Below are 11,287 nucleotides of genomic sequence, written 5' to 3'. Positions count from 1 at the left end.
TGATTTGCCAGCGTACGGGCCAACCTATGGATATAATTTGCCAACGTACAGGCTGTGTTATGATTTGCCGACGTACGGGTCGAGCTATGATAAAATGTGTAATATCGGCATACAGGCTGATGATTTTCATGATATACGTATATATGCAAAATGATATGATTGATTTGATAATTAATGATATGAAATATCCATGTATCACAGTTTCAATATATGTTATATGGTATCAGAACCTGGTTGGCTTGGTCTAGGCTAGCACTTGTACGGTATTGTTGCTATGTGTCCATGGTCATCATGATCATGATATCTGTGTTAATGCCGCTGTACGGAGTGGTGTGAGATTGGATGGTTGATGTGGTTTTTAAGAAGTGTGTGATCGTCCCTGGTATACGGACCAAGTCTGGCAGACCCATCAGACTTACAGACTGTATTTTCAACTTGGTAGTGGTCGGCCAACCATTGTCAGGTCCCGCCTTCGGGCCACACAACCCAGTCATGTGGGGGTAATGCTTGACAACAGCCAACTAACCTACCAGAAATGTTTTTGTATTATTATTATATGAGATGAAATATGCTTATGATGTAACGACCTGCTCCTTTTTTGCATATATATTTTTTATATATAAATAAATTATCATCACATCATACATTCCAGCTCAGCAGGTCACAATCCACCTGGGCCCGTGAGCACCAGGGATATAACAAAACATACAGCAGAAGCCTACGCAGCAGAAAGTATAAAATCATATACATCTCATCATAATGTGCATAACACATACCAGAGTCACTACAATTACTATCTCACAGTATATACATCTCAAAAATGAAATCTAGGGACAATCCCCACAAAACCTAACTGTCCCTACCAAAAACTTACCATTCCAAAGAGGGCAAACAACTGATCTAGATCAGCGGGGCTTTTCCCGCTCTTTAATTAGGGGCTCCTGAAAAATGTATAAGATTTAGGGGTGAGACACCTCTCAGTAAGGGAAATAAACTAATACCAGTGTGTGGCAACATGAGTATTCTGTGTTCTACATATACCATACATAACATGTTCAATACTGTTTATCAAATCTGGAAAAACATATGCATATCAAAACATGGCAGAACATACTGCATTTTCATAAACATTTCTCATCTCATATCATAATAATAATAACATAAAAACAATCCTGGTAGGTTAGCTGGCTGTTGTCATGTATTACCCCCACATGACTGGGTTGTGTGGCCCGAAGGCGGGACCTGACAATGGTTGGCAGACCACTGCCAAGTCAAACAGTAGTTTGTAGGTCCGATGGGTCTACCCAGACTGGTCCGTACACCAGGGGCGATAACAGCACACTTCTTGAAAATAACCACATCGACCATGCAATCTCACACCACTCCGTACAGCAGCGTTAACACAGATATCATGATCACGAGGACCATGGACACATAGCAACGGTACCGTGCAAGTGCTAGCCTAGACCAAGCCAACCAGATTCTGATATCATATACATATACTAAAACCGTGATACATAAATATCTCATATCATTTATTTTCACATCAATCATATCATTTCACATATATACGTGTATCATAAAAATCATCGGCCCGTACGCCGGTATTACACATTTTAACATAGCACGGCCCGTACGCCGGCAAATCACATAAAACAGCCCGTACGCTGGCAAATCACATAGCACGGCCCGTACGTCGGCAAATCTCATCCACATAGCACGGCTCATACGCCGGCAAATCACATATACATATAAAAATATCTTGGCCCGTACGCCAGTTTTCCATCATAAAAATCCATATCGTCCCCATTCAAAAAAAAAAACAGTATTTCACAACATTTTTATACTCATGCCACACTAAACAAATTTTCTACGTATTCAACATATCATCATTTAAACAGTATTTTCCAAATATAAATCATATATATAAATATATTTATTTTTCCTGAAACCAGATGCTATATATATATACATACATTTTCTCAAAACAAAACTAACTTAGTTTATCCCCTTACCTGATTCCTGAAAAACCCCTAAGAAAATCTTCCCCGTACCCACAAGGTTCTCAACTCAATACCTTGAAAATGAAAACTCGCAGAATTAAAGTTTAGTATTTTCGTACGTACAACATTTTCTATAACTACCACTAAGTCAAATTCGACTTAAAAGGTCTTACCTCAACTTAGGGATGATTCCCAACGTTCCCAATCAATACCCTGGAACTGAAAATTTTCAGTATTAATGTTCAGTATTTTTACGCGTATATCATTTTCTTCAACTGTCAAAAATCCAAATATTGAATATAAAGCCTTACCTTGGATTTGGGATGAAATCTAACTTCGTTTCCCTGACGATCCGCTCTGGCAGACTTGTAGAGAACTTCGCCAGGAGCGTCGTGGTGGCTTCGGTTTGTCGATCCGGCGTAAAACTAGCCCGGAATCGAAGAGAGAGAGTCGTAGGAGAGAGAGAGAAGAGAGAGAGAGAGAGAGAGAGAGAGAGAGAGCACTTCCAAAAAAATCCAAGTAAGCTTCTTGAAGAAGCTTTCCACTTTCTATATATATATACCTTTAACCTTTATATTAAATACATATCATAATAACTTACTTATACACACACACACACACACACACACATATATACATGCTTCAATATATATATATATATATATATATATATATATATATATATATTTTCCTTATCATACTATTCATTTTACTTGTTAATTTAATTAATTAATTTTATTTTATTATTTTATTATTATTATTATTATTATATTTTTTTAAATTAAAATTTATTATTATTTTTTTTTCCCGGTTACTACATATGAAATGCAGTATGTTCTGCCATGTTTTAATGGTATATATGCTTTCCCAGATTTGACAAAACAGTTACTGAATATGTTCTGTATGGTATATGTATAACACAGAATACTCATGTTGCCACACATTGGTATTAGTTTATTTTTCCTTACTGAGAGGTGTCTCACCCCAAAATTTTATAAACTTTTCAAGAGCCCCCGATAGAAGAGCGGGTAAAGCCCCACTGATCTAGTACGGTAGATCTGCCCTTCCAGGAGAGTAAGTATTTTGATAGGGTCGGGTGTATTTTGTAAAAATGGCCCTAAGACATCTTTTTGGGCTGAGTGTTGTGTATATATGTATACAATGATTGTAGTAACTCTGGTATTGTGATGTATGGTATAATGAGATGTATATGATTGTATGATTCCTACTGCTTAGGCTTCTGTTTTATGTTCTAATGTATCCCTGGTACCCATGGGTCTAGGTGGATTATGATATGCTGAGTTGGGATTTGTGATATTGATTTTGTCGCATTAATATTATAATATTATATTAATATATTATTATGTTATATTATATATATTATTATGTTATATTATATTATATTATATTATATAATAATTTTTAATTAATTAATTAATTATTCTTTTGAATCACTACATGAGTGGTGGGAGAAATTCTCGGGATCAAAAGTCAAAAGATCCGTGGCCCTAGAGTCGAGAAGGCAAGCACCACTATTCACATTGTAGCAATGACTAAGTTAGGCATGACCAAGGTTACCTGGATCCGTAGGAGAGTTGACTTGAGAGGTATCACCACCATCAAAATAGATGGTAGCAATAGAATCCCAAACCATTCTGGTTGTGGGAAATCTAATGAGATTGCCGATTAACGTCGGATCCATGGAGTTGATCAACTAGCCTTTGACAATGGCGTTGTTAGTGCGCCACTTGCAGAAGTACAAGTTGGTTGGAGATGACGGAGGTAACTCACCATTGATGTAGCTCAACTTGTCTTTGTCGGAGATGTACATCTCGACAACTTGGGACCATAAAACATAGTTGAAACCATCCAATCTGATGCAATTCGATACACAATAGGTTCAAATGCATGGTCGGGGCTTGAGCTTTGGATAGAGCTTCGACAATCTTGGTGCTAAATAATTGAGAGAGGAGCATATTAGGAGTGGTGGTAGAGTCACCAGACTTCATTGGAATTTCGTCATCGTCTACCATATGAGAAGGGATGAGGTGGAAGGAGGCTATGGGCTAGGGGTTAACATGAACGGAGAGCTAGATATCGTGTGGCTTTGATACCATGTTAGATTACCACTTTACTTCAAAGTTTAAGCTGTTAGGTTGTGGGCTAACAATATATATCAAACTTTAACTCTTTAGTCGCGAACCATAGGCCCAATGAACTTCTATTAGAACCCAAATTTTTTTTTTTGAAACATTGCTTCAGCTAACAGTTGTGTCTATTATAATTTCATGTCATCACAACTTTCAATTTTGAATTAGTTAGGAGGATATCTAGCATTCATTTCCATGTAAATAAGATTCTATTTTCTACAATGCTTAACTAAAGAAGTTGTCTTCTCTAACCCCTCCGGGGGTCTTTTTTTTTTTTTTTAAGCTTCTGGTATCTAATTTGGACTACTTATACTTCAGGTTACTATTACTTCTAAGGTTAGGGTTTTTTTTTTTTTTCAAAAGTAAAAATAAAAATAATTTATTTTTGTCTTTTTGGTCTCATTAGTTGGTATTGTATGCATGGGTGGGGGGAGAAAATGTTTTCTTTGAAATTTACATATGTGTGTGTATGTGTGTTGAAACGTGCAACAAACTCAGTTAGCCTTGGTGTATTCCCAAGGGGGGGGGGGGGAGGGGTGAATTGGGTATTTAAAATTTTTTCCTAGCTATGTTCAAGTTAGCAGCAGTAATATTCAACTTAGGGTTTGTCTATATACTCATAAACCCAAATGCGCAGATAAATAAAATGTACGAAAATTAAATCATGTGCAACATTCATAAAATAACATACACGTGCAGAAAATAAATTACGAAAAAGTAAAGTGCACACATGATATGTTATTGGAGTTCAGCCAATACTGCTTACAACCCTTCCTTGGCTCACCAGCACAACGATTCCACTACAGCTCACTTAATGGGTGGAGCGACGCCGATTATAACTTGGCCAATTAGTGGGGCTGACCTCAACCTACACCTTACCAGGATGGTGCACCTAACTTTCCTAACCGAATCTAAGCCAATTTGGGACTATTCAATAGGGCTAGCCTCTCTCTTCAGGCCTACGACTAGAATACAAAGGATATAAAAATTTGCGTACAAACAAATGCTTCTTACCTAAGCAGATTATGTACTACAATTCAACACAGTATAATCAATGCACACCAATGATGTAAGAACTATAAGCTCTGTGCAGTGTGTTCAACTACACTCTTACAAATGTCAATATGCAATAATCTCAAAAAGTGTGCAAATAATTTATCTTTGAAACTAACAATTAATGTTAATCAATCACAACAAGTGTTTCAAAGAGTTGCAACAAGGATGTACAAAAATCTCTAAAATGATTTTCTCAAAATGTAGCTTAAGAAATGTTTGAAAAGAATGCTTGTGAAAAATATTTGTACAATCAACAATAGAAGCCAAGTGAATCTTGAAATGGTGGTGCAAAGACCCACTAGCTATAAGGTTTGCCCACACAAAGAATATCAGTGAATCTGGGGAAAAACCTTTGGCTAAACTCTCAAACAAAATCAACAAACAATCAAAGTAATGAAAGTAATAGCTTTGTAGGATCTCTCAAGATATACTCACTCAAAAAAATTTGGCAAGAGAATGATAAAAGAATGAGTATATGAGATGTTTATGAAGAAAGGGATTTCAAAAATTTAGAAAAATTTTTTCTTAATCAAACTCCCTAATCTTATGTTAATCTTGCAAATGAGACCTATATATAGACATGAGCTAAATTATGACCATAAGGACATAGGGGTAATTATTATTAGTGTTGCTTAAAAGCCATTTAAAAATATTAACCCCGTTTAACCCTTTTTTAAACTCGGTAAAAATAAACAACCCGAGAGTTTTTGGGTGGCTGAACCACAGTTCGATCATCCAAACAAACTCAGTCAAAAAAGACACTTTTGATCGTTCGAGTGCCCAAATCAGGGCTCGGTATGCTGAACCAAGGCGATTTCATTCTGTCTGTGTTTCAGTTGCTTGGTCTATCATTCGGTTAACTGAACTCATGTGTTCGGTCGCCCGGGGCCATTTTGAACGTAAAGTTCGGTTGGCTGAGTTGGTGAAAAGGGGTCAGCTTAGCGGTTCAGTCGACCGTGGATGGTGTGTTCATTTTAGTTTGGTTTGCCAAAGTTAGGTCAACTTGTTGACTGGTCCATGGTTCGGGTGCCTGAGGTGTTTTGAACACCAAGGGTTTGGTCGCCCGACCTCTCACAGTTTTTTCCTATTAGTCCATTTTCACTTCAATTAATTTCCCTGATATTATAAGTGATTTTGGGGACATCTTAAGTGCAAGTGCTGAGACCTAGGATCTTTCTAAGGTCTTTTGAGGACTATCGAAAAAATCCGGCATCGGTCGACCGAAGGGTGATCCCTAAGGTCTTTATAAGGTCTTGAGTTTACCAGTTCCTACATGCGTGATATGTAGATTATTACAGACCTTAGAATAAATGATTATTACAAACCTTGGAATAAATGATTATTACAGACCCAATTGAATGAAAAAATGCAACACTTAAAAGCAATAAGGGTTCTCATATTTCTTCGGGTCTCCGAGTGCCATCATATGATATTACCAAAATAAGCCTACACATCAACTTGTCAGACATTAAATACCTGAGTATTTGTCATAATCAAAACAGGATATGACCCATAGAGTCAACAAACTCTGGAGCAAATCATAAGATGCTATTACGGGAGCTTAATCGCGAGTTTGTAACCTATAACATTAATTAATACTAGCCATGGGCACAACTTTATGACTTTCTATTTTTTAAAATTAAAAAAAAAATTAACTAGTATAAAAGCATTTTGTGATAGTTGTAAATAGTTATAAAAAATTAAATAGTATAAGAGCATTTTAAGATAATTGTAGATAGTTATATGGATATTTTAAAAAAATTATGAGTAGTTATAGGGATAAATTTGATATAATTATAAGAATATTTTATGAGTGTATTTTAAAATAATCATTGGTAGTTATATGAATAAATTTGACATTTATGAAAAATAACACCAAATTTATAGTAGTATAATTGAGATTTAAAGAATCTGTAATAAAATCTACTCATTGATAAATGATATTTTTTTGAGATAGAAGATATTGAACTTTTTTAAAGTTTAAAAAAAGATATAAATTTTTTTTAAGATTTAAAAAATTTTAAAAATCTGTTTGAGATTTCAAAAATGATAGTGGGTATTTATTAAATGTTTGAAGTCTCAACTAGGGTTTGTAAAATTTTTGACATATTCTTAATGTGTTTTGTTCTTATGCATTAAAAAAAAAAAAAAAAACGAATAAGAGAAAAAGCAAAGAACTGCGGCCAGTGATGGCGGCGTGACATTTCAAAATTAGAACCGTTCTTCCATGGTCCATTGAACAAGTTGGAAGAAGAGACGTTCACTTGTTGACCCCGTTTTGACGGCTTTGGGTTCTTTCTTCTAATTTTCCTCCCTTCCCTGAATCCTCGCTCCTTTATATATTACGCATATTCCAAATCCAATCCAAGCCCAAGAAGTCTTCTTGCCCTCCTAACTCTTCTTCTTTCTGATATAACTAAACCTTACCCGAACCTCTCCTCCCCATCTCCTTCAATATCATCACCCATCCCACAAACCCTTTTCCTCTTTCTCTGTTCTGGCCTGGCCTGTTTATATTTTCTGATCCTAAAGTTAAGTTGTGAGTTTTCGTTCGTGCAAGGATGAATTCGATGTTTAGTTCCTTCGATGCGTTCTGTGCCGACCTGTTGGGCCAGAGGATGGTGAGGCCCTCTTTTCCTTCCATGACTGATCACACGCAGAAGAAGAAAAACAACAACAATAATCTGAACCAGTCTGGGGTCGTCGGGGAGGAGAAGGCTGCGGATTATGCGAATTGCAAGAGAAGGGAACAAGGAGATTCTTCTTCTTCTTCTCCTCCTTCGTCTTCTTCGGCGGTGAAGGGTCGGAGTGGGAGGGAGATCAAGAAGGCACAGCCTCGGTTCGCGCTGGAGCTGGATGGCCTGCACTGCTTCGAAACCCTCGTCTCTTATTGACGATTTTTTGTCGTTCAAGATTTCTACATGAAATTCTTTAATTCGAAGGAAATTTCTGGAACTGTACTAGGATATTTTTAGCCGGAAAAGAATTTGCGTAGCTAACAATTTGTTATTTCAATGATTTAATTTTCTTGACGTAGAGTTTATTTTCAGGAGTTCGTTTCTTTTAATTTTTTCATGGCCTCTGTTTTACAGCTGCTTGCAGCTAACTATTTGTGATACCAAGGGTTTAATTTTCTCGATGCTGAGTTTAACTTCAGGAGTACTATTTTATTTTTCATGATCTCTGTTTCGCAACTGATTGATCTGTCCCGCCCCCCCCCACCCCTCTTCTCTATTGATGAGGTCTCTTCTTTGTGAATTCAAATTCGCCGGCGAATCATTCCTGTGAAGGAGTTTCGCCGGCGGGCAGGCGTGGCTGGATTTTATGACCTTTCTTTCGTCTGACGTTCACCAATTCTACCGGCATCGAGAATGGGTATTGCTTTTCTTTTTACCTGCTTCATTCTGTCTCCCCAAAAGAAATCATGGATATTCGAGATCATGAGTCGTCAAATTAATGAGTGTTTGAATCTAACTTTGCTAGACATCTAAAGTAATGCAATTAAAGAAAACATAAAACCCACAAAGTAATTAGCTTCTAAATATTTTTAGAGTAATTATGTATTTATATATTATTGTCATTAAGCAATAGATTTAGCGTTGATACATAGGAAAAAAATTGACCACCCATCACCAATTTATCACCAATTTAGTATCATGAGCGGTGATTTCAATCTACTAATGAGATTGAAATAATTTCTAAGACCCTGTTTGGAACTAGAAAAATATAAGGAAAAAAGAATGATAATATAAAGGAATCTAATTTTTCATATTTGGTTATCAAGAAAATAAAATATAAAATATAAAAAATATATCAAAGCAATGAATAAAAATTTGATTTTATGCATCACCCATGTTTAATTTCTTTTAAAATTTTAATCATATTAGAACAAAATTTCATTTACAATAATATTTAATATAAAAAGAAAAATATGATGGAAACTGAGTTCGCTTCTCATTTTTCTTTTTTTCATTTGTCTACAAAAATTCTTGATTCAAGTAAATAAAGTTCTATTTAGAAAATAGAACTTTAGTATGGCCAATTTAATATCTAAATGTTTAATATACAATAAACAATTAAAAATGTGCAAAATTAAAGAAAGTAATCTCAATCTAGAGTAATATAATCTTTTCTTTGTTAGGCATCTAAAGTAATGTCATTGAAGAAAACATAAAACCGCCATAAGAGAGAGTTATGGCCCATGTAACTCATGCACCCTTTACCTCTTTCTTTTACTCTTTGTTATTGTATCTCTGCCCACTTATGAAAGTGCAAGCTTCAATCAAGATGGCCAATGTTGTGGCCCATATAACATTGTAACTCAAGGCTTTGGGGCTTTGGGGCTTTGGAACCACTATAAGAGAGACTTATGTGAACAACTCTAATTAAAACAAACTTAATTGAGAGAAACAAAATAGAGAAAATAAAGAAAGCATGGGCACTTTATGTTATTATTTGTCGATTTTTAATTGAGAGAAACAAAATAGAGAAAATAAAGAAAGCATGGGCACTTTATGTTATTATTTGTCGATTTTTCAAAACTTAGGGATTGGAGCGATCCCCCGGAGTACACCTCGGGTCCTCCAAGTCTATCATACTTTCCTTCTTTTCAGGTAATCGTGATCACAAAATATCTCGAAGGTCATTCAACTTTTTATTCAGCAACAGTTGGCAAAGTAGGTGGAAACTTTCTCGAGAGGTTTATTCTCTTTCGACCTTTGAATCATGACCACGTCCAACAATTCGAAGTCAGAACCTACTATGGGTGATCAGTCATCCCAGTCCATACACTCTACACCAGGTGACCATTCCAGAGTGACGAGTGGTGAGTTCCTGACCTTCCAGAGAAGGATGGAAGACATGGTGTGTAGTAATCCTTAAAATAAATAAATAAATAAATAAAATTAAAATTAAATTAAAATAAAATTAATTTATTAATTTATTAAATAATAATTATTAATTAAATAATATAATATAATATAATAATATTATATTATAATATATATAAAAGTAATCTGAAGGATGGAGATGCTTCAGGAAACCTTCAGAGAATTTTCCCCCTTCGCGTCTCTCCTCTCTCTACACACTCTCTTTCTCTCTCTCTCTCTCTCTCTCTCTCTCTCTCTCTCTCTCTCTCTCTCTCTCTCCACACACACTCTCTCTTTCCTCAATTTTCTCGGTCAAACCTGCGCCAATTGAAGAAAGAAAAATATCCTTGAGTTCCAATTTCGGCCACCAATGTTTTAATTGGGCAAATTTCATGTTTTGAGAGTCGTAGACACCACTCATGGGATAAGGTAAGGGAAATAGATTATGCCAATTTTTTCTTAAATTTGAACCAATTAAACTTGAGTATATGGAATCGTGAATGTTATATATGATTTTCTGTATGAACCAGACATATGAAATTGACGGTTTTGATTATTATATGTAATTGGGGAAAAACCAAAGAGGGTAAGTTAATCATCTCCATTTCCTGAAAAATATATATATTTAGTTAAATAAAATTTTGGAGGTGATCAGACCTAGTTTTTAGCAAAAATATAATTTTCCAAGCAGTTTATTGTATTACAATTTAACATTCAAATCTGTGACATGAGAATGTTTTATTTTTATTACATAATTGAATCTGGGGATTTTTATGAAATTATACAGTGAGAATGTGTTTTATACTGATTTATGGAAAAATTATGAATGCAGTGGAAATGTGAAATGACATTTTTATACCGAAATGTGAAATGTGAAATGACGATTTCATACCGAATTGTGAATGGTTAGAAATACTGATATAAGATGTATGTTAAGAAAATGAGATCATGCAACTATTTTTATTATTTAAATTACATTATATGGTTTGAGAACCCTAAGGACCAAATGTGACGAGAGAACGGTATCGTAGCCAGTGAATGAGATAGTGCAACCACACTATACTGAGAAGTGTTGGTAATGGAAAGTCAATTTGGCCTTAAAGAGTTGTTGTACCCCCTTGAGTCCAGGCCAGGTTGTGGTAGGCAAATTGGACTTGCAGATAAGGTATTTTGACTTAGCCTGGTGGTAGGCCAGCCATGGCTAAGTTGT

General features: G+C 35.4%; 1 protein-coding gene across 1 annotated transcript; it reads left to right on the top strand.

Moving 5' to 3' along the window:
• Positions 1-7,770: 7,770 nt before the first annotated feature.
• Positions 7,771-8,103, top strand: LOC131157713 (uncharacterized). The gene has a single exon (XM_058112051.1). It carries the CDS (start codon positions 7,771-7,773, stop codon positions 8,101-8,103), a length of 333 nt encoding a protein of 110 aa, XP_057968034.1.
• The last annotated feature ends 3,184 nt before the right edge of the window (positions 8,104-11,287 follow it).

Source organism: Malania oleifera, chromosome 6 (assembly GCF_029873635.1).
Source record: "Malania oleifera isolate guangnan ecotype guangnan chromosome 6, ASM2987363v1, whole genome shotgun sequence".
In the NCBI taxonomy this organism is placed as follows: Eukaryota; Viridiplantae; Streptophyta; class Magnoliopsida; order Santalales; family Ximeniaceae; genus Malania; species Malania oleifera.
This window is presented reverse-complemented; position numbering and strand designations above follow the sequence as displayed.

Bases quoted from the DNA above. Each gene is read 5' to 3' on its own strand.
- LOC131157713 (XM_058112051.1), top strand. From the start codon at position 7,771: ATGAATTCGATGTTTAGTTCCTTCGATGCGTTCTGTGCCGACCTGTTG.